Source organism: Poecilia reticulata, chromosome 4 (genome assembly GCF_904066995.2).
Source record: "Poecilia reticulata chromosome 4, P_reticulata-male-v2, whole genome shotgun sequence".
Classification (NCBI taxonomy): Eukaryota; Metazoa; Chordata; class Actinopteri; order Cyprinodontiformes; family Poeciliidae; genus Poecilia; species Poecilia reticulata.
In genome coordinates this window covers 4,453,000-4,476,309 of record NC_088833.1, presented here as the reverse complement: position 1 = coordinate 4,476,309, position 23,310 = coordinate 4,453,000, and the positions used below count along the sequence as shown (strand labels likewise).

The 23,310-nt window shown below is 37.1% G+C and overlaps 1 protein-coding gene and 1 long non-coding RNA gene across 18 annotated transcripts in view; one reads left to right on the top strand and one right to left on the bottom strand.

Moving 5' to 3' along the window:
* lrrc7 (leucine rich repeat containing 7) overlaps positions 1 to 23,310 on the top strand; it is a 154,166-nt gene that overhangs the window by 25,271 nt on the left and 105,585 nt on the right. For 12 of the 17 annotated variants that reach the window (XM_008406228.3, XM_008406239.3, XM_008406227.3 and 9 more), the window contains exon 1: positions 19,077 to 19,590. The exons of the other annotated variants lie outside the window; for them this stretch is intronic. In XM_008406228.3, coding sequence (XP_008404450.1) covers positions 19,566 to 19,590 — 25 coding nt within the window. In that variant the 5' untranslated portion in view covers positions 19,077 to 19,565. Of the gene's footprint in view, positions 1 to 19,076; positions 19,591 to 23,310 lie in introns of those variants that run through there. 17 annotated transcript variants of the gene reach the window in all.
* LOC145551398 (uncharacterized) lies at positions 3,741 to 10,432 on the bottom strand. The gene is made up of 3 exons (XR_014087219.1): positions 8,940 to 10,432; positions 5,389 to 5,500; positions 3,741 to 5,260 (listed from the first exon to the last, which is right to left on the bottom strand). It is a non-coding gene; the product is annotated as an uncharacterized LOC145551398 (long non-coding RNA).

Genomic DNA, 23,310 nt, shown 5'->3' with positions numbered 1-23,310 from the left:
TTTCAGTACAGCTGAAAAACTGCCTCATCCTCAGCGCAAAAACATTTGATCAAAAATATATATATTTTTTTTACTGTTGTTTCAATTTGTGTAATTTTATCTGAATCTCATATATTTTTATAAATAGAGACTTCTCTTTATGCTTCTGGCGCTTCCCCCCACAAATGTGTGGATGTGCAACAGCAACATCTTTATACCAAAGTGAAAATTGTTGAAGTATACTGAAAGAGAGATCTCTCTGTTTACTGGACAAATGCAGTAATAAGTTAAAGCGACTTCAATGTGGACACAACAGGATGTGACCCAAATGCTGTTTTTATTACTGAAAATACATTTACTAACCCAAAAGAAACTGAAAACTTTCTTTTAATACATGAAAACATGAAAACATGTACAGAAATTTAGGACATTATCCCAGAAATCTTCTAGAAATATACAAAGAAATCTGCAAGTAATTTTTGTTTAATTTATTTAGATTATTATCAGAGAATTTCTACAAAAAACTTGGACATTTTTGAATTTCAAATGTATAAAAATTTTCTTTTGAAAATTTGAGATTAATCACAAAATTTCTGAGATTTTGGTGGAAATTTACACCAACGTAAAATAAAAAAACAGTTTTGGATCTACATTGGAAAACTTACTTGATTCATTTTAGGCTTTTTTATCTGACTACTTTTGAGTCCACAGTTTTTTAGAGTTTGAAGCCGTTTGTGCAGATTTACATCCTTTATTATGTCTTATGCAGCATTTATGTTAAATTTTTACAAAGTGACTGATCAGAGTTGCAAATATTGGGATTTTATTTATCTTTATCACATTTTTGTCAGTAGCAACTAAACTGATGAACAAATAAAAAAAATTTTTTCTTCCCATTGTTAGTAACAACACAGATACCAAATAGTACTTTGTAAAATATCCACATCTGTTTAGCATTTAGGAAACGACAGCAATGTTTTTCGTGAGGCTGAATTAATAAAACTTTGAGTAACGGGGTTAATTATTTTTTCCTCGTTGTCCTTCAGGGGAAATTGGTTTGATAGATTTGCAAAGTGCAGGTAAACATTTGCGGCGCCTTAATGAATTATTGACTCAAAACTAGAGATTAAAAAGGAACAAATGTTAAAGTTTGACCTTTGAGCCTAACGGTTAGCGTTTCTGTTTGGAGCGGTGGCCTTGTTGCATTTTCCTCCTTCTTGCCCTTCGTTTTTCTTTCCCTCTTTCCCCTATTTCTCTTCCTTTCTCGGTTTTCTGCTTTCTCTCTGTCTGCTGTTGCCATGGAAACCCATCCTCCTCATCAGCCCTGTCTGCTGAGTCAGGAAACACAGGCTGTGATTTGACTGAGCTGGTCCTTTCAGCATCACTAGATGGCATCTTAGACCCATTTACCAAATTATTAAACCTTCTCACCAATAACGCCTTTTCTCACTTTCACTGGATTTTACACATTTTTCAGCCAGAACCGGAAAGATCAAACTGATATTTAATCCTTTTTGAAGTGTTTTGTTTAAACTAAACCATTCTAACTTTTAGTCTTAGTTAAGACTCTGGATCTGGGGTGTCCAAAGCGTGGCAAGGGGGCCATTTGTGGCCCTTGGAGTGATTTTGTGTGGCCCAGAGATGCAAATGGAGACTTGTAATTTGTAATCAGGGTAAAAATGTTACAAACATTATTTTCTTACACAGGAAAATGTAAAGTACAACACAAAGTATTTGTCTTTTTATATCCAAGATTAAAAGATGAAAAGCTGGACCCAAATCAGCTTTTATTCCTACTTAAACTCGGCTAAATAGAGCAAATGTTTTGAAATAAAGTGGCCCAAATCCTGGAATTATTACTGAAAAAATTTGATTCAATCGAGGCCAAAAGTTTTTCTTTTAATACAGCAAACATGCAAAATAGTAAGCGCAACATTTCAGCCAAAAAAATTCTGAAATTTCAAAAGTTTTCTACAAAAAAATGTGAAAATTTATGAATTTGAATTTTCAAAAAAATTATTTTGAGCCTTCTATACATTTTATGAGTCAAAGCACAAAATTTCTTAGTTTTTGGCAGAAATGTGATTCTTTTTTTCTACCTACAACGGAAGAGGTAAATTTCTGCCAAAATAAATTTTATGAATAAATTCATACATTTTATAGAAAACTCAAAAGAAATCTGATGATGTAATTTTTAAACATTAAATGATTGATACTTGATAAGTAACTCAGTGTTTTACTTTTTACCAAATACTTTTTTACTTTTACTTGAGTAATTTTATTATGAAATATCTCTACTTTTACCTGAATAAAATTTCTGGATTTTCTTCCCACTGAATGAAAAACAAACCAAAAACTCACCTGAAGTTTTCAGGAGATTTTACGGGAAGAATTATTATTTTACTGTTATTTTTTTGTTACTTATATGAATTATTGTCATTTTGGTTAAAAAAAATCCACGTATCTTTATAACTTGGTCTATTTGATGATGTAATTTTTAATAATTTGATCTGTTTACGTGTTGTAATTTCTTGGACGTCTGTTTTCTACTTTTACTGGAGTAAATTGTTGGGGACTCTGCCCACCTCTGGTAATCTGTGACTTTGTTGGGGGGGGGAAAATCCACAACATGTTAAGCAGCAGCAAACGGAAACTCATGAGACTGAATCTTCAGTCTGAGCTCAACTGAACAGAGTTAATAGCTTTTATGAACAACTCCTGCGTGACTCACTCCAGAGGCCACTTTACAGGAACATCTGAATGAGAAAATCCCGTCTTAATCCCTATTAAGGAAGCAATTTAGAGTTTCTCCAAGGCAGAAGGTGGGCTGTTGAATACGTTGTCAGTCAAGCAGGAACGTAACAGTCTGTGAGTCATCTGTGATTTTCTCCTGTAAAATAATACACTGGTGTTGCTTGAACCAAATTCTCCCCGAGTCACTTAAACGCAGCTTTCTTCTGCTTTGAAGGACATTTTGAAATCATGACTCTCTCACTAACGGGCTGCACAGTGGCGCAGTTGGTAGAGCTGTTGCCTTGCAGCACGAAGGTTCTGGGTTCGATTCCCGGCCCCGGTTTTTCCGCATGGAGTTTGCATGTTCTCCCTGTGCATGCGTGGGTTTTCTCCGGGTACTCCGGTTTCCTCCCACAGTCCAAAAACATGACTGTCAGGTTAATTGGTCTCTCCAAATTGTCCCTAGGTGTGAGTGTGTGTGTGCATGGTTGTGTGTCTCTGTGTTGCCCTGCGACAGACTGGCGACCTGTCCAGGGTGTACTCCGCCTCTCGCCCGGAACGTTAGCTGGAGATGGGAACCAGCAACCCTCCCGACCCCACTGAGGGACAAGGGTGAAAGAAAATGGATGGATGGATGGACTCTCTCACTAACTCCATAGTATGAGCTAAAAAACAGCGAATAATAAAAATGTGTGAAAGATCCCCCATTACAATTTAAGATTCAGACTTCAAAGACCCATCTTTTAAATTTATTTAATGATGATAAATTGTAATTGCTGCTATAATTAACCATTATGCACCATTAGGAAATTAAGTTTATAGGATGAGAGGAATTGTTTTGATATTCCACTTCCGCTTATCAACATGCTAGTTAGCATGTTAGCTACATATTTAGCTTGAACATAAATTTGTAGTTAATTTAGTTTCATTTAGTTTTGAACTAAATATTTTGTCAGCAAGCTAAATATTTAGATATATAATGAATTGTTTAGTTTTGGAAATAGGCTTTTATTTCCCAAACTAAACATTTAATGTTCAAATATTTGATTTGGAAATAAATATTTATTTTGAAAGCTTAATATTTAGCTCAGATTTAAACATTTAGTTTGCAAACTAACTATCTAGCTTCCTTCCTAACTATTTTTTTAATTGAAAGCTACATATTTAGCTTGTGAATTAAATATTTAGTTTGGATTTCCGACATTTATAAATGTGTGAATAACATGGTGAAAATATGGCTTTAAAAATCAACATGGATATTTTTCTCTAAAACAAAACATTTGTAGCTAATTTTAAATATGTAAGTTTACAAACATGACCCCATAACATTGTGGATAAACCCAACATGACACCATATTATCTGTGGAAGATTCACCTATCAACACATTTTCCTTTCCAAAATATCCAAAAGAAGGAACAAGCAGTTTCCAAAAGTGAGCTGAACGTTGTTAAAACTGCTGCTACTGCATTTGTTTTGGGAAAACAAACTGATTTCATAGCAGAGAAAATAAAAATCACATTTATATTTGCATCTGCTTACGTTCTCTTCTGAGATCAGCAGGAAAGGGGCGCGAGTTTTAATGTTTTTATCTTCTTTTAAATCTCTTTCTCACTGTTTATTCAATGTCACATGCTGTTTTTATTTTAATTATGTAAAGCACTTTGAAATGCCTTGCTGCTGAAATGTGCTGTACCAATAAAATTTGATTTTGATTTTGATTTGAAAGGGAAGCAGAGAGGTTTTCTGGGATCAGTGTAAAACTAAAGCAGTGAAACTAAAGTCTTCCTGATCTGCAAGTGTAAAATAAATATTCTGTCTTTACGTTTAAGCATTTCCCGTTCGTTGTTCTGATCCAACTTTCTGCTTCTTTTCCTTCCTGTTGTTCAGAACTGTGTCTAAAAATAATCTCTAGAGAAGCGAGGTAAACAGGAAGCTCCGCCATTTTGTTTCTTTTGCGAGTCTTTGTAGTTACTTAGGCACTAAAAAGTTTTCACATAGCAGCATTTGAAAGTAGAAAATAACATTTAAGTGCTTTGCGCCGGTTAAACCATTGCCACATGTATTTCGTGAGACAGATGGCAGAAAAAGTAGGTTAAAGCACTTCCTGTGTAGATACATGCTAATCATTACATTTCCCAAACAGTGAAGAGCTAAGAGGGCATTATTAAATTATTCACCGTTTGATTTTAGTACATCCAGAAGTGGGCCAACTTAAAGTTGTTCCCTGACACCCAGTAAAACCTTTTACACTCCACGGGACAGAAAACGGCAGATAACTTTTGTTAATAATTAACAATCAAAGATGTTTTCCTTATTCTCTCTGCCTTTATATCTTCCAAACGGGGGGTAGATGGTTCAGTCACACTTTGCATTTACAATCCCCGGATTGTAATTCGTCATTTCTTCGCATTTCCTCTTTAACGCTCGTCTGTGAAGCTTATTACAGGACGGCCGTGTTGAGAGCTGAACGTCCTCCGTATCAATCTTCATCTGTCTGTTTGCTCTTCGGCTGCCTTCGCTCGCTCCCCTCAGGTATCATTTCTTCCTCTGTGATTGCACAAACGGTTGCCATAGAAACAGCAAAATGAAGGAAGAACGGAGACAAAAAAGAAAGAATGAAATTAGAGGAGTCGAAAGGCGGAGGAGGGGAGGGAGGGACGACTTGGAGGTTTTACCCGTCGGAGTTTCTTTCCGCAGCGTTCTTTGTCTTTTTTTTTTTGTTGTCTTCAGTTTTGGCTTTTTGTCCTTCGTCCATCATGTCTGGGATCTAAGGGCCAATTATGTCCTCTGTAAAAAAAAACAAACAAACATGTTTTAGGAAACAAAAGGATGAATATTTGCTCTAGAAACAAAGAAATGTTAGAGGAACAAAGAAAATCACCTGACGATTAAAAAAAAAGAAAGAAATTCTGTTCATTTTAATGCTGAAGAGCCGATTTAAATATTTATCTCTTCATGAGCTCATGTGGCGGATTTGCTGGAGAAAAGTTGTCTGTGTGTGTGTGTGTGTGTGTGTGTGTGTGTGTGTGTGTGTGTGTGTGTGTGTGTGTGTGTGTGTGTGTGTGTGTGTGTGTGTGTGTGTGTGTGTGTGTGTGTACTTTTTCAGTAATAATTTCATTCATATATTCATCAGCAGGCAGAAGTGCTGACGCAAGTCAGAAGGAGAGAGGAGGCACAGAGAGGCAGAGTGTGAGATAAAATGTGAGGAGGAGAAGGAAAACCAAAAATCCTCCAATGAAGGAAACTTTGTTTCCAGAGCATTAGGCGATTTTTAAATTTAAATATTAAAAATACATCAACAGAATGGACAGAAACTAAGCTAGCAGAAAGCAGAAATATTTTAGACGGAGAGCTCTGTAAAGGAAAAATATTTATACACCTTGAGCTTTATGACATTTTACTACCAAACTAAATCGATAAAATTTTATTTGCATAGCAACAAAACATTTCAAAGTGTTTTACATCATAAAAACACAAAAATACAAAGTCAGAACGCAATCAACAGTCAAAACATTACATTTTGCAGTCGTTACAAATCAAAATGTTTCATTGATTATGTTTCAAAAGTAACTCTAACCTGCTGAGTTTTTAGTCTAGATTTAAAGGAACTGAGTGTTTCGGCTGTTTTGCAGCTTTCAGGAAGTTTGTTCCAGATTTTAAAGTCTGTTCTCTCAGTGTAAGGACTGTGGAACTGGGTGATCTGGTGCTCTGATCCAGAACCTGAGCAGCAGCGTTCTGGATCAGCTGCAACTTTTAGTCAGACCTGTGAATCAGTGCGACTCAAGATAAACGCATGGATGAGCTTCTCTACATCTCCCTGGGACACGGAGATGTCCTTCAGGTGACAGAAGGCCGACTTTGTAACTGCGTTAATGTGGCTCTGAAGGTTCAGGTCAGAGTCCCATCACTACACCCAGATTTCAGGCCTGATTGCTGGTTTCAGTTGTAATAACTGAAGCTGTGCGTTGACTCCTCTTTAGGTCCAAAGATGATGACTTCAGCTTTATTTCTGTTCGGCTGGAGGAAGTTTGTTCTGTCAGCATTTTAAGCAAACAGTCAACATAAAGTTGCACATAACAGAATGATTTCACTTTTTTGTTATTTAATGTCCTCATTAAATAAGAAACACAATTAAAATCACACATCAGTTTAATGTGATAAGTCATTAATCATCCTCCTGTTGCCTTGTGCAGCCATACGTTCGTTAGCGTGTTTTACTGAAACCATCAGCTTTTTGTCGTGGCGTCACGCTGCAACTGGTCCCACACAGCCTTTATTAACGGCATCTGAAGGTTGTAAGCAAACAAGAACCCGGACAAGACATTCGATAATGAGGCACTGCTATGAAAACGTCCGACCTTTGACCTTTTCACTGCCATTGCCTCGAATCCACCAGGACTCTGTCCACAGCTTCTCTGTTTCAGACGGCAACAAACAGATGATTCTGTGGCAAAGAGCGGCGCTGGGGAAATCCGCTTCCACTTGCGAAGGGTTTTCTTTCTGCAAGCCAGAAAGCATCATTTGTCACAGCGAGGTTTCACAGCGTAGAGTATTTTTACTCATTTGAGTGACAAATCCTTACGTCTCAGAGGTTTCTGCAGCACAATCATTGCATGTTGGGGAAGTTTGTGAAATCTTTAAAAGCTTTGTGTTTTACCGTTGTATAAATGCTAATGCTAATTTAGGTCATGATTGTTTGTCATCCAACAACTATTCCAACAACTGTTACACCAACAATCATAGTTGTTGTTGGATTTACCCAAACTAAAATATGCAGTCAATATGTTTTTGATTTAATGTGCTGATAACAAAGTAACAACAAGAGTTTAACATCAATAACCTGCTAATTCCTCACAATCTGCTGTTTGCAATCACATTTTTAATCACATTGAAAGACGGCAACATATGGGACAAGCTGCATGTTTTCTATGTATTCTGTATTTCAGCAGGTCAAACTGACTCTACAGTAAATCAGTAGATTTACCATTATTTACATTAAATCAAGAAGTTTCTGATAGAAAATGAGACAAACTATAGAAATATTTACAATCCTGCTAATGTTTGAATTGTTATTGTTTTCTATAATCAGTGGATTGTTTTTATTTCATCATTTATCTTTGAGTTTGGACAGCCTCTCTGCCATCACCCTAATCTTCAAGTTGTGAATTTGGAGTCAAGTCAGATGAAACAAAGATTTAACTTAAAGCTACAGCAACTGGTGCATCAAAAACTCTGATCTGAGCCACACTGGTTATTCAAAAACCTGCCTCTTCTCTGCACTGCTGTGTAATAAAATAATTTTGGTTTTAGACCCTTTGTTGTTTATTTTCTATAATTTTTGGCTGACATTGATGCGTCTGATACATAAAGTCAATGTAAAAATAGAAACCTGTTTGGTGATGTTCACAGTGGGGTAGTAGCTACTTACATTTACTCAGTTATAGTAACTTTTTGGGAAAAAAATGTGTTTAAGATTATTTTACTCTGCTTTAGTTTCTACTTTTACTTGAGTAAAATTTCTGGATTTTTTACCCACTGAACCAAAAACAGAGGGTAGAAATAAACATGTTTTAACCAAAGATTCACCGGACATCAGCAGTTTTTACTAAAGTTTCATCAATCTTTTATTGAAAAAAACTGATTTGGAAAAAATATTTGTCACTTTTGTGAATTATTGTCATTTTGGTCCATAAAAAAAAACAAAATTTCCACTTATCCATCTGATTATGCAATTTTTAAATGATTGATATAATTTGATCAGTTACTCAGTGCTTGAATAAACATTTTACCAAATACTTTTTTACTCTTACTTGACTAATTTCAAGGTTTATTAAGAAGTTTTGCAAAGGTTACCAATAATTTTTCCCATTCCACGTGTAGTTAAAAAATATTTTTAGATTTATTTTATTTTTTTTCTTCCTTTCACAATGATTTTTGTTATTTTTTTTTACAAGATCAGTTTACACCAATGGTGTTGCAGCCAATCGAACTCCAATAACACAAATGACTAGTGGGGTGATTTTGACACATATATTAAACAGCCGATAAAATAAAAGGTTGAGAAAAAAGCTAAGAAAAAATTAAAAGTGAAGCCGTACGAGACAAAATTCACTAGATTTAGATTTTTCTTTTTTCTGAAGTTTTTGCAGAGACAACATAAATTTTATCTAGAGATAAAACCAAAGATTAGCGTGTGATTACAGTGCAAACCGCTGCATAAAGATACCTTAGCTTCCACGTTTTCTTTACGCTGTTCTCTCTTTGGTTGATTTTTTTTTCTCTTGTAAACAAATGTAAAATATATTTACATATAAAAATCACAGTACTCTACTGCCACGCTGTATTGCAATGTGCTAAGTGCTGTTCTACACTACTTAAGGCTATTGTTTCAATTCCTAATAAGCCTAAATACAAAACTCATGTTGCCACGCTTTACTGCACCCTAGTTGCCTAGCAACCTCCATTCACAAAGTGCCAAATGAGACACAATGAAGTATGAAAACATTATGGGGGGAAAGAGAAACGACAAACCCAGAACTATGTGTGTCATCAGAAAATACTGCAGTTTGTAGAAGGGATCGTTTTTAGCACGTAGTTTGGCGTCGATATTTAAATTTTGCCCGTTTCGTTTTAAATCTGCATTTTACTGCAGGATCCCCATGCATGCTCTGTGGGCAGAAGAGCACATTATAATCGCAGCAAAAGCTGAGCCAGTGCCTGCTCAGCGTGTAGCGACGGTTTGCTACATGCTCATCCAGGAGGAGGGGAAGAAAGTAACTCCATTCAATCTGCCTGGTTTCCTCGGAAACCAGACTTTTAACCAATTTAATTAATAAACTGAACTTGGCTGCATTTTTGATAACTAGGATCAATTTGGAATGAATGTAATCTGTCTGCATGATTAGGTTGAATCATTTAAAGACTACAACAGGCATAAAACAACACATTATATGTATTTATATTTAGCTGACAGAGCACTAAAGTGGAGATTCCCTTGCTGAAATCCATGTTTAACCGCAGATAAAAACACTTTGTCTGTATTATTTATTGAATGATGTAAAGGATCATAAAGGAAACTTAACTTTGTTGAGATGCCAACAAAATGGGAATTTAGGAATAAGCTTTATTGTTGTTATTCATGAAAACCCAGAGGACCTGGGGATGCATTTGTTTGCAAAATGTCTGGCTTTGAATTTAATTAAAATGTTCTAGTCACTCCCATCACCCTGCAAACGGACTCAACAGGCGGCTTCAACTCTGGATTACCCAGGTTAAGAACTCATCGAGGACTTTATGAACAAACGGGAAACAAATCGGTGACATCTACCGTGTTTCCCCGATTGTAAGACTTATCGGGGGTTTCAGGGGGGTCGGCTAATATAAGCCGTACCCCGAAAGTAAGACTTCGGGGAAACACGGGGGTATTGCCGCCTCCCTCTCATCTAGCTGCGTGCCGCCTCCTGCCCACGTCCGCACCGTCCCCCTCTCCATACGTCACCGCGCCGTCCCCCTCTCCATACGTCACCGCGCCGTCCCCCTCTCCATACGTCACCGCGCCGCCCCCCTCTCCATACGTCACCGCGCCGTCCCCCTCTCCATACGTCACCGCGCCGTCCCCCTCTCCATACGTCACCGCACCGTCCCCCTCTCCATACGTCACCGCGCCGCCCCCTCTCCATACGTCACCGCGCCGCCCCCCTCTCCATACGTCACAGCGCCGTCCCCTCTCCATACGTCACCGCGCCGTCCCCCTCTCCATACGTCACCGCGCCGTCCCCCTCTCCATACGTCACCCCGCCGTCCCCCTCTCCATACGTCACCGCGCCGTCCCCCTCTCCATACGTCACTGCGCCGTCCCTTGCACTTCCTTTTATAAAACTGTTTTGTGGCGAATACAATACTGTTCAGGTTGTTAATAAATGTTAATTTTATGGTTAAAACAAAAAATTCGACAATTTTTTTCCAATATAAGACATACCCCGAAAGTAAGACATAGTGGGGCTTTTGGGGATAAAAAGAAAGTAAGACACTGTCTTACTTTCGGGAAAACACGGTATCAGTCGGGCATGAAACTCAGAGCGTTTCGGTGAAAGGAGAATCGTTCTGACGGTCAAACATGTTGGGGATCGTGTGACGTATGCAGCTGCTTTGTAGCTTCGGGATCTGAATAAGTTTCTGTAAGTTATGAATTGTGCAGCTATCAGATCATCTCCTTATGTTTCATAAGCTGCGTTTTCGTTGACTAACTAATTGCGCAATTTGACATTTTGAAAATAAATTTGCTCAATGGAAACATAGCAGTTTGTTTTTATTCTTTGATAGAAGGTTTTGGTGCTAGAATGATGTGTTGTTGTTGTTTTTTTTAATCAAAATTGGTTTATTTCACCAAACTGCAGTGAAAACCCCTTTTTTGCATCACACTAGTCACATGACCAACAACCGGATGTTGCCACTGGCATAAACCACAAAGAAGAAGAAGACAGGAAGTAGTTGGAGGAACATGTTTTCTAAAGACTTACCATGTGAACAAACTTATTCACATGTTATTTTAGCACATGAACAGAAACGCAGCAACTGTGTGTTTTTTTTCAACATTAATGACAGTTTTGCACACATTTATAAAACGCAAATACTAAGTCCTCCTCTAAATAACAAAAAAAACAAAAAAACCAAGCCAAGGCCGAAAGTCTTGGAGTGACTTTGTAAAAGTCTGAGCCTCAATCAGCATGAAATACTGCGACGTAACCTTAAACTGCCTTTTAAGCTTGGAAATACATGAACCAAGTGAACCAAAACTACTGCACTCCAATGTAAAGCTTTTGTTTGTCTAAACCTTTTAACCTCGTATTTTCTGTACAATATCCCTGAGAAATAAACCAATACATCAAAATTAAGTTAATATGGGACAGAAAAAAGCAGAAAACATAAATCTTTATTATGCCATCTATGCATGCGTATATTTATTTTAGGTTGCGTCTTTTACTTCCAGCACACAAATTTGATTTTCAGCACATTTACGTTCTCCTTCAAACTACCTTACAAAGAGTCAGCGTTCTGATTTTAATATAAGATCTTTTTTGGGGTTTTTTTTTTTTTTTTGGAGGTGGATGTGAAATTTAACAAAAACCAGAGAGCATACTTGCCATGTCAGTTTTATAAAATGCAAACTGTCTTCTTTTCTGCACATCCTGTCCTCTAAATGGCTGGAATCTGACCTTCCATTTAATTTTTTTAATTTCTAAAATCTCTTCTGATCATCCAGTTCCTCTTTTGTTTTTTTGCAGAGTTTAGCTGCCAAGCGATTTTTGGCTGCAGGTCCTCTTACTGCCTGAGACTGTATTTGTTGCTTGGCAACATTAACTTAGGGATGATTTCAACACAAAGCAACTGTTAAGGCTTCAGTGATTTAATGACACAACTCTTTTTCTTGGCTTTGCAGCAAGCTGTCGACTCTCAGCATGACATCCTGCTACCTGCAGGGTCTCATCTCATACTCTTATTGTCTCTCTGGGAATCAATGGTGTGTGTGTGTGTGTGTGTGTGTGTGTGTGTGTGTGTGTGTGTGTGTGTGTGTGTGTGTGTGTGTGTGTGTGTGTGTGTGTGTGTGTGTAGCTGAGTTAAAGATCCTTTTCTTTCCCTAAGCTGAATGTGAATCGAGTTGTAATGATAATTCACCCCGACAATTATGACACAGGTGCCCACATTCTGAATACCCTGCTGTTTTTTTAAATGGGAAGCTTTTTATTAATTACTAGAAGTTCGCGTTCTCCTGAGTCTGACTGAATGGGACGGAGTTAAATTAAAAGTTTTTGTTTTTAAGTTGAATTAATCTGTTTTCTCTTTCTTGTATCTTTAAAAAAAATGTACATGCATTATCTTAACAGAAAAAAATCAGTACTAAGCTCAACTGAACTAGTGTGATATTATGTAGGGTTGTACAATTTAACTATGTCACTGAACTCTGATCCAGAACCGCACAGCATCCTGGGAGATGTAGGCAGAGGAAAGGCTTACAGCTAGCTAAGCAAGGCTGGTGGAATTTCTTTGGTTACCTAGCAACTAACACATTCTTTGGTTACCTAGCAATTTACTCATTCTTTGGTTACATAGCAACAACCTGTTGACTTGTGCAGCAGCAGTTTAAGGTTCTGCCACCAATCCTCAAAACTGCTAAAAAATAAACAACAGCGTGGAAAGAAAACAGTGAAGGTCACATTACCAGTTAGGTAGTATTTCAGATATGTAAAAAAAAACAACCAAATCAACAGTTATTGATACTGATTTATTTAATGTAGTGATTGATTTCCCTTTGGGATCAATAAAGTATTTTTAAATTTGAATATGAAGTTTGTATTGTGATAATTTTTTCAACCAAATCTGATATTGGGCCATAACCAAATCAAAGGTCACCCTGGACGAGTCGCCAGTTTGTCGCAGGGCAACACAGAAACAGACAGAACAAACAACCTGCACGCACACACACACACACACACACACACACACACACACACACACACACACACACACACACACACACACACACACACACACACACACACACACACACACACACACACACACTCCTAAGGAGAATCTGACCAATTAACCTAACAGTCGTGTTTTTGGACTGTGGGAGGAAGCCGGAGTACCAGGAGAGAATCCACCATGCACACGGAGAAAAATGCAAACTCCATGCAGACAGAACCTGGGCCGGGAATCGAACCCAGAACCTTCTTTCTGCAAGGTAACTGGGCTAAAATAACATAAAAAAGCTAACAGAAACATCCATCCATTTTCTTACACTCTTGTCCCTTAATGGGGTCAGGAGGTGCTGGTGCCTCTCCAGCTAGCGAGAGGCGGGGTCACCTGGACAGGTCGCCAGTCTGTTGCAGGGCAACACAGAGACACACAACCATGCACACACACACTCACACCTAGGGGCAGATTAGACAGACCAATTAACCTGACAATCATGTTTTTGGACTGTGGGAGGAAACCGGAGTACCTGGAGAAAACCCACGCATGCACAGGGAGAACATGCAAACTCCATGCAGAAAGACCGGGGCCGGGAATCGAACCCAGAACCTTCTTACTGCAAGGCAACAGCTCTACCAACTGCACCACTGTGCAGCCCTCGAACAGAAACATAACATTTAAAATGCTGAAAATCTGTATATCTAAAGTGAGTTTGGCTGATTTTACAGAAAAATCTGCCAAGCGGCTTTAACGCCTGCAAATCTGGAGTCATGGATGTAACCCAGAGCGATCCAAATTGACACATTTCCAGGATGTGAAACTCATGACATGGCGCTTTAAAGCTACACATTATGATTTTTTCCTATTCATAGCCTTAGGGAAAACGGTACGCTATTCAGATACGAAAGGATATAACATATGGAGGAAGTTGCAGTTTGTTGCCTGAAATAGTTCTACTCTCCAGAAATGCACAGCCTTCAGCTCAGCTCCCTCTAAACCTGATCTGCCTAAAATAGGTGGGAACAATCAGCTGAATCCAAACAGACAGAAATAGGATTTGTGGGCAAAACTTGGCCCTTATAAAGGGATTCAGCTCAACAATGTGTTACAAATTGAGTAAAGTGAGAAATATTTTGCAGCATGTTCTCTGTTTCTTTTTAAAAGGCTTCTGAAAACCTTCCAAGCAAATCTGAATTACTGAAAATCCTCTTCAAATGCTTTAAAATTACTTTTATTTATCCCAAAAAGAGCAATTTAGTTTGCAGCTCTCTGGTCAGCACAACAAAAAATAAAATACAAACAGTCTTATGCAGCGATTTGTTACTGATTTGTTGACTGAATCTGATTTAAGGGCAATAATTCACCTGTCAGGCGATGATATAAACAAATAAAGCAACAACTCAAGTTCTGGCACAAAACTTGTATTCTGGCTCTGGTGTAGCATCTAATTAAAAATGGAAATTTCCTTCCATTTAAAACTCTGGTCCTGTAGAAACCATCATCGGGTTTAATCTATTGAACATCACAGAGACTCAGGCAAACGTGGTCAAAGTGAATTTACATTTTTTTGACAGGCAGCTTGTCAGATTGGAGGCGATAATATAAAAGAATAATCTGAAAAAGTGAGTTAATAAAAGAATAGTGCAATACAAACACAGTCCCTTCAACTTTTCTTCATTTTGTTAGATTTTTTCCAGAGATGTTTGTGTATTTCTTTACGGAAGAGGATTAGGGCCACTGAAAAAAAAAGTCAGAATTCTGACTTTTTTCTCAGAATTCTGACTTTAATCTCAGAATTTTGAGATTGAAGTCAGAATTCTGACTTTTTTCTCAGAATTCTGACTTTAATTCTGACTTTAATCTCAGAATTCTGTTTTATTTTTTTTCCAGTGGCCCTAATCCTCTTCTGTAATTTCTTAGATTCTTTGTCTTTTAGCATCATAAAATCTTTTACAGTTGACTGTTAGTTTCTGATAATGTGTCACATAAAATATTAATAATATGCACTGAAATTAGGTTGCAATGTGACCAAATGTGAAAACGTTCAAGACAAATGACCACTCTTCCATAATGAAAAGTTATAAAGTTCTTATCTATTTTCTTTTAAAAACTCAGTTTAAAGAAGAACAATATATGACAGTAATTTCACATAAAATATTCTTAGAAAAAGTTAAACAGTCATCTGTTTTACAGTGCAAGTATTATAGAAAATCTATTTTTGGTGTCACAAATGTGAGACATAAACACAAATTACAAAAATTTGCTAATAAAAATACAGGAAAGAGTTGATAAAAAGCAGATTTTAACAGATTTTAAGCATAAAAATGGTCAACTTTGGTATTTTTGCAAAATATTTCTTTTATTTCAGTATTAATGAAAGGGATACATAAAACGACAACACATTTCATTGTTTTGCAGAAATACATACAGGAAGGTTACATGCCCGTCTTAGCAGATAACAGCTACATAAGCTAAACTAATTTCGCTAGTTCTGCTGACGTAAATATCACTGATATTTATCTTAGTATTACACAGAGATGCATTACTCAAAAATGGTAATGCAGTAATCGTTGTATTGTACTTGTACTGTTTATAAGTTAGGAACGAGGCGAGATCCAGTTCTAGGCTTGTGGTTTTATTGTTGTCATGGCAACTCCATAGAAACGGCCTGCCAAGATGGCTGTCAGTTATAAAGTTCAAGGAAATGTGACGTCACATAAGAACTATGTACTAGTGAACATACAATTATATGTATTTATAATTTTTATAAGTATAAATTGTTATAAATACGTACAATCATATCAAACCACATTGAAAAGATAATAAGTTGAAACTGATGTTTTACAAGCCTCTCTGCTGGAGCAAACCAGAACAAACCTCTACAATAATGAACCATTTTGGATTAATCTGAAGGACATTTTCAACCCTGGAAGTGATTATGTTCAAGTTAATCTGATAAACGTCCAAGTGAAGAGACATGTAGCGAGCCCTGGAGACCGAGAGAGAAAGATGACTTGCAGTGACAGGCTGGCCAGCTTCCTGTTTACTCGCAGACTGTGGTCAAACTCAGTCAATCTGGGAGAATCCCAGTGCTGCCATCTGGGCCTAACTGGAGCTTCAACCAGGCACCGCCAACTGGCACAGAGAAGGATAATGTGTCACTGTTACAGTAGAAAGAGGCAGCGCTGCAGAGTCAGGGGTTAGCTTAACACGTCGCAAGGGCCTTAAAACTGCAGATTCACATTTCAAATTTTACCAAAATAAATCCACACGAATCACTTTTGTGTTTATCAATTATTATAATACTAAATTATTACCACTTGGTTGTGTTCAGTGTTTTCTACTAGCCCTTTATTAGTCACATTTACTGCCCGAATGTAAAGGTGCACTTTTTATTTTCTTTATTTTTCAGAAAAAACAATTAAAACATAACTCCTGCCTTCTGATGTGATTGTCTTAGGCTTTATACCTGTATAAAGTAGTATTTTTACATAAATGCAAACAATAATACATTATTTAAATATTTTTTTTATTTAAAAACTTGTACAAAACTTTCTGGTATCGTGTCATGAAGGTAGTTTCATGTTTATTTCGCTCAGTGGTTCTGTTTTGGTCGTGGAAGGATATGGAGAAAATTATTGTTTTAATATTTTCACATTGCTGTTCTCTTTTTTTTCCTTTCTCTATATGAAATAGGGTTTTATTTTCCACAATATTATAGACCTTGAAGTTTGTCAAAAATTGGTTTATTTATTCTTAAATTAATTTTGTTTAGTCAAAAACTTATGTCTCCCAACATTTATTGGTATACAAGTTATGTTATTAATCAATCAATCAAAGTTTATTTGTATAGCAGTTCTTTAGTGCTTTACATCATAAAAACAAAAATAAGAAACCGTAAAAACAACATACACTCACAAATTGAGAAACCAGTAAGAAACGTTACACTTTGTTATGGCAGTTGGTGGTTACCGTAGCAACCAGCAACTGTAAGCTCCGCCCCCTTTTCCCCTAACTTTTGGTCAGCTGATTCATGTTTTCTTTGCAAGCACTATATTTTAACATGTAGACTATTTGGGCTACACGCAGGGTTTATTCTGTAGTTTTCCATGTTTTGTATATATTTCTGTTATAAATAATGTGCATTTTAGCTGTGTGTGTAATTTTACAACTGCTGTTAGCTGTTCGTTGGGAACCATTGCTCTGTAGGTCATTTACTGTATTTCATATACGGTATAAGTAGATTTTCTCTCTTATTTGAATAAATTCAGAGAAACTGAGTTTGTCTTTTGTGAAGTCAACCAGCTGGACTTGAAGGGTTATAGAGCCTTTATTTGTTTAAAGACACAAATAAACGCTATAATGACTTATAACTGGAAAGAAAATAAGGATTAATCTTTAATATATTTCTGAATTTCTAAGATCTTATTGGATACGTTGATCTGTGGAAACTGTATAAACTGGAGCGGTGCTGCAGGGATCTTGTATTGTGCTTTAACAGGGACAAAATTAAGATAACAGAACTACCTGCAGGCTATGGTTTAGTGAAAACTGGCTATTGAGCAAACCAATGGTGTGCCAGTACCCGACTGGCAGCTCCACCAGTTGCAGCAGCCCACACAACTTAACTGAAAAGCCTGTTTCCTTATAGTTTAACCAGCCGCCCCTGAATCTGGAGTGCACCCATATTCAAATGTCTATTTTTTTACATCCATTTTTAACTCTGAAAGCTTGACAATATATAATTACACATAAATTAAAACCGTTTTTAAAATCTCCTTTTGAGACTGCTGTTACAGAGGGTAAAATTTTGGTATTTGGTACAAGAAAATACTGTATTTTATTGTGACAACAAAACACTAAACAGTGCATATCTGTAAAGGAAATTGACATGTAATTAAAAAGTTTCTACAATTGACAAAATGAAAAGTGTGACATTCAACCCTTTTAACTGAAATAGGGCTGAAATGATTATGGATGAATCTGTGATGAATCGATTACTGAAATAATCATCAACTAATTTAGTTTTCAATTAAATTAAGTGTACACACTCACAAAAGGATGATTTACTGAACAAAAAACAAGATGTTCATGGGAGTAATTTGCATTTAATTAAGAAAAAAGATGAATTTTGACTTTAATGTAAAAATTAAAGTCAAAATTTTGACTTTAATTTTGTCAAAAGTCAAAAAGACTTTTGGTTTTCTGATCAAAAGTCAGAATTTTGAGAAAAAAGTTGGATTTTTTTATTTTTTACTTTATTTAAAACAAATAGCATTAACAAGCATAATGGGTCTTCAATGACAAATATCACAATATTATAATAAAGATAAAGAATAACCACAGACATTGACAATGTTGATGTTAAGGTCTTACAATCTTCAAAATAGAATAAAGTAAAAACAAAAGTTGAATAAATATACACTGGTAAAATAAAACAATGTGCACATTTTCAGCTGTACTATTTTCTTAACAAAAAGTGTCAAAAATACATTCAAACACATATAATAAATGGTCTGTTACAGCAAAAGAAAAACAAAATAAAACATAAAACAGAGGCTCTAATCCTCTTCCGTTATGTTGGAAGCTGCAACATATGCGGCAGGTTTAAATCTGCAAAAACAAACAAACAAACAAACAAATAAATAAAAATGGTAAGCTTCTCAAACAAAACAAAACAAAAAAACATGGCAACTGCCTTTTGATTGAACTTCAGCTCATAATTTTTATACCTGCCCGTATTGTGACCAGCTACTTCCTGTCTTTCTCTTCTTTTGTGTCTCTCGCGTAAAGTCAACACCGGCGAACAATTAAAGAGCACAAACTTGTGCGCAAGCGCAAAACGCACGTACTCGCGAGTCCTGGTTCCATCTTCAGCCATCTCTTCGCAATGCCTCGCTCTCTTCTCCCTCTCCTCTCTCCACGGAGGACAGATGGGAGGAGACGCTTCTGCTGAACGTGTTGGGTCTGGTTTCTATTCCTGCAGCGGGGAAAACGCCTCTGCTCTCCGGTCGGTCGCGGGTCCGATCATTCACATCCTCACGCCGCAGGTCTCTCTCTCTCTCTCTTTCTGCGGGGTGTGCCCGCATCTTTCTTCTTCTTCTTTTCCTCTTTTGGACCGAGGACGTCTAGTAACTAACTGGAGGCACCGCGCTGTCTTTGTGTGAAAGCTGCTGGAGTGGATTTAAATCTTCCTAAAAATGAGCGTGGGACCAGATGCGCTCGTCTCATCCGTTCTCTGGCCGCTGCTTGCGCGGGTACCTGTCCCGGTTTCGGACCGGTTCGACTGATCCCCGTTCGATGCTGCAGAATCCACAGGGACCAGTAAATAAAGAGATTTTCCCAAGAACCGGATTCACCAGCAGCATCCTGCCAGATGGATAACTACTCCGCGTTACCACGTAAGGCACCAACAGAGTGACACAAACCTGCTGCAGTATTTCTCATTCAGCCTGTTGGCGCCGGGGATCCCTGAATGGATCATCTGATTAGTGAGGCAGATTATCAATTCCCCAATGGCTCATCGCGATTGTAGTTAAAAAAATATTATACCACAAGTTTAATTCTGGATTTGAATCCTTTAGAAAATATTTGGAAGGAGTAGAAGACGTGTTGTTTTTTAATTTGGCTCATTAAATGCAATGTAATAAAGAAGGTGAAAAATTGGTTAAATAAATTAGCATTTTTAGTAAATTAGCTCACTAAAAGAGCCTAGAAGGGATACTTTTTCTTCATAATATGTTAATATTCTATCTATCTATCTATCTATCTATCTATCTATCTATCTATCTATCTATCTATCTATCTATCTATCTATCTATCTATCTATTTATTATATGATGCAGTGTCATATATTTTGACATGTAACTGTTCTGCCGTCATGGAATCATCGTTTCAAACATTATGTCTCTTTCTCTCTCTGTGTGTGTCACGCACACACACACACACACACACTCACACACACACCTGTTAAATCCTCTACCCTAAGGTAGTACAGCTTATTATCCTATTTAGCACACATTTTAGCCATACCAATCTGTCACACTTGTTACAAGCTTGTAATGACACGGCCTTTTTTTTTTTGTTCACCATCTGGCTGAATGGTTTATTATCTTTTTTATTCTCTGGACTTGATGCTTCCTGTTTCATTGCATGGTATAATTTGTTGCCCAGTCCTCTCTGACTTACAATTCACGTGAAACTAGCCTGGGTTTTACTCAAAGAGAATATTTAATCCTAATCTACAGTGCAACATATTCAAAGCGCCGCTCATAAGATGCCTCTTTTAATCTGTTTCCTTCTCAGCAGGGTTGTGCAAGCGCCACTAATTGCCTTAGTTTGTATGATTTGCAAACACTTGAATGTGAGATTTGTCTTTTGTGGTCATATAAACAGAGAGCAGCTGAGGCTGCCTGCATTCTGTTATTAAGACATGCAGATCTGGATAATGTGCTCTATGTATATTATTTCTTTGGCTTTATGGTTTTAGTACATGATGTTCTGCTGAGAAAATTTGACTTTATGGTCCTGTGATAGCTGCCATCTTTACTCTTATATCTCTCTAAAATAGGGTTGATTTCAAGTATAGGCCAGTTTCCTGTTTTCTTTGAGATATTGTGGAGAAAAGGTAGAAAATCTGGGTTATTCCTAGTCTGATATGCATCATGTAGCAGCATTTTAACTTTGTGAGTAAGTTCTGGCTTTTCCTATCTTGGTAATATAATATGTAAGACAAAATACCACCCTTGAGGATGAAGGACCAGTTTGCTTTGGCTTTCCTGTTTGTGTCCACTGAGTACAAAATTACATGTATGTAGTTTATGTTAGAGATGAACCGGTCTGGTTTTAAAATCTGTAAAATAATTTAGATCATGTGTCCTCTGCTTTATGGTTTGTTTCACATTATATTTAAATTAATTGCACTTCCTGATCCATTTGAAAGCAGGTTTGTTGCGGTTTGACCAATCAACCTGTTGTTTATTTCTAATTGCGCTGACTGAACAAATTAAAGCTTGTGAAGCTACTGGTGGATTTAAGTGCTGCACTGGTGCAGAGTTATCAAATAAATTAGCAATTTATTACATTTATGGCTTTAGACAGAACTTTTTAAGCAAGTTCATCACTGTTTTTCTGTATCATCCGATGCCAAACCTCAGATATCGGTATCAGTGGAAGAAATGGATCGGTGCATCCCTTGTTCCAGCATATTGGCACAAACTGCTGAGAATTGGCTCTGTATCAATAAGTGAACTAAAATTCTGCAATCATTATAGAGTCTTTGGATGTTTGCAGATAAATTAGACACTGAAAAGTCAATATTTTGCTCTTTGAATCATTCCTAGACTCCTCTGCAGAGTATAGAGGAAAACCAATGCCAGTTCGTTGGTGATTTGACTTTTGGTGGCTGTTCAGTTTCCCACCATAACAGACAAAGAGGTAAAGAGCGACCTGACGTTTTATCAAATGAATACACAGATCATTTCATCCCTTAAATAAGATGCAGGTCATTTGAACCGCCTTGCCTCATGCATGCCCAAATTTCCACCCCTATCAAACCCTGTCAAGTGGTGGAAAGGAGTCTACATGCTGTCGGACCTTCCTTTAACACACAGCTCATCTCAACATGCCACTTCCAATGCCATTTTGTGCCATCTCATTGCAAATTGAATTAGTTTCATTCACATCTCTGAGCTCCATGTCTATCAAAGTGGGCCATTCCCTGTGGGTGCTCAACTTGGTTTCTCTATTTTGTCTCGTCAGTGAGCACTAGGCTTGTAGTTTTATTATTTATTATGACGATGGTGAAAAATATTTATTTGGCTTTTTGGACTGTAAATGCATCACTGCCATGACTCAGAGCCTCAAAAACAAATAAAATTCCCCTTTCATCAAACACACAACTTCACCACTTCAATTACTTTAAGTGGGGCGGCTATGCTGCTAAGCAGAACATAATAATTGTGTTTGATTGCATTTTGAAACATAAATGGAGCATTTATTGATTGAAGCTTAGACAATTGTATTAGTAATCATCTGCCATTATCCCGGTTTCTATCTTATATTCACAAAATAGACATTTTCTAATTGGTTTTTTGACCCAGTGCAGGTAAACAAAACAATCTCCCTTTAGAGTGCAGTTTACCTGTCAGTGGCCAAAATGGTATTATTTACCAGTGGAACTCCTCTATTGGGTAATATGTAACATTTAAAGGGGGTGTTTGCTTATAGTCGTACCTGACATCATCAAATTGGACACTGTCTCTTTAAGAACCCCCCTACCCTTTCCAACACTCCCTCTTCAGCACTTTATTCAAACTAAGCTTCTCCATGATGCCGTTTACAGCCATTTATAGGAGTGCTGCACTTTGTATGATAAACCCAAGAGACTTACAGTTCCACTAGGTGTTTGCTAATTGCTGCTGCCGCTAGTCTGAAGGAGCCGTGTGGGCGAGGTGCAGGGCAATGTGGCAAAGCAACACTCCAATAGATCAGGGAACGGCATTGTTACATGATATGAAGCTAGAAAAAGGTGATTTTTCATAATAATTGTAGTTTTTATGTGAAGCACATGTTGAAATGTGTATAAATAAACTTGATTGATTAAATTTCTACTCCTGCATCAGAATAAGTGGAGATAGCGGTTAGCAACAAGCTAACCAATCAACTGGGCCTTGTTATCTTTTTAATACCATTCAGATTAAAACAATCATTTTGTTGACCTTTGACCTGTGTGTCAAACTCAAGGCCCAGGGGCCAGATGTGGCCCGCCGTTGGTGTTTATGTGGCCCTCTGGACTCCAGATTACATCAATAAGTCCCTCCAGTTTTTCACAAATCTGCAAAATTCACACAAAATCAACAGATTCCAACATTTTTTCAAATTTTCTTGCAAATTCTTTTCAAAATTGATCCAAAATATTGGGTTTAACTGATGATTTGTGATCGATACGGTGAGTAATAAAGTCACATTTATATCATATGCATTAGTGCAAATATAAAAAGTCCCCATAAACAACCACAAAATCCAGTTACAGCTATTTATTAATATTTTAACGGTTTAATCGGTTTTATCGGTACGTTCTGGCTCAACCGGCCCTTTAAGAACAATCAGATTTTTGATTT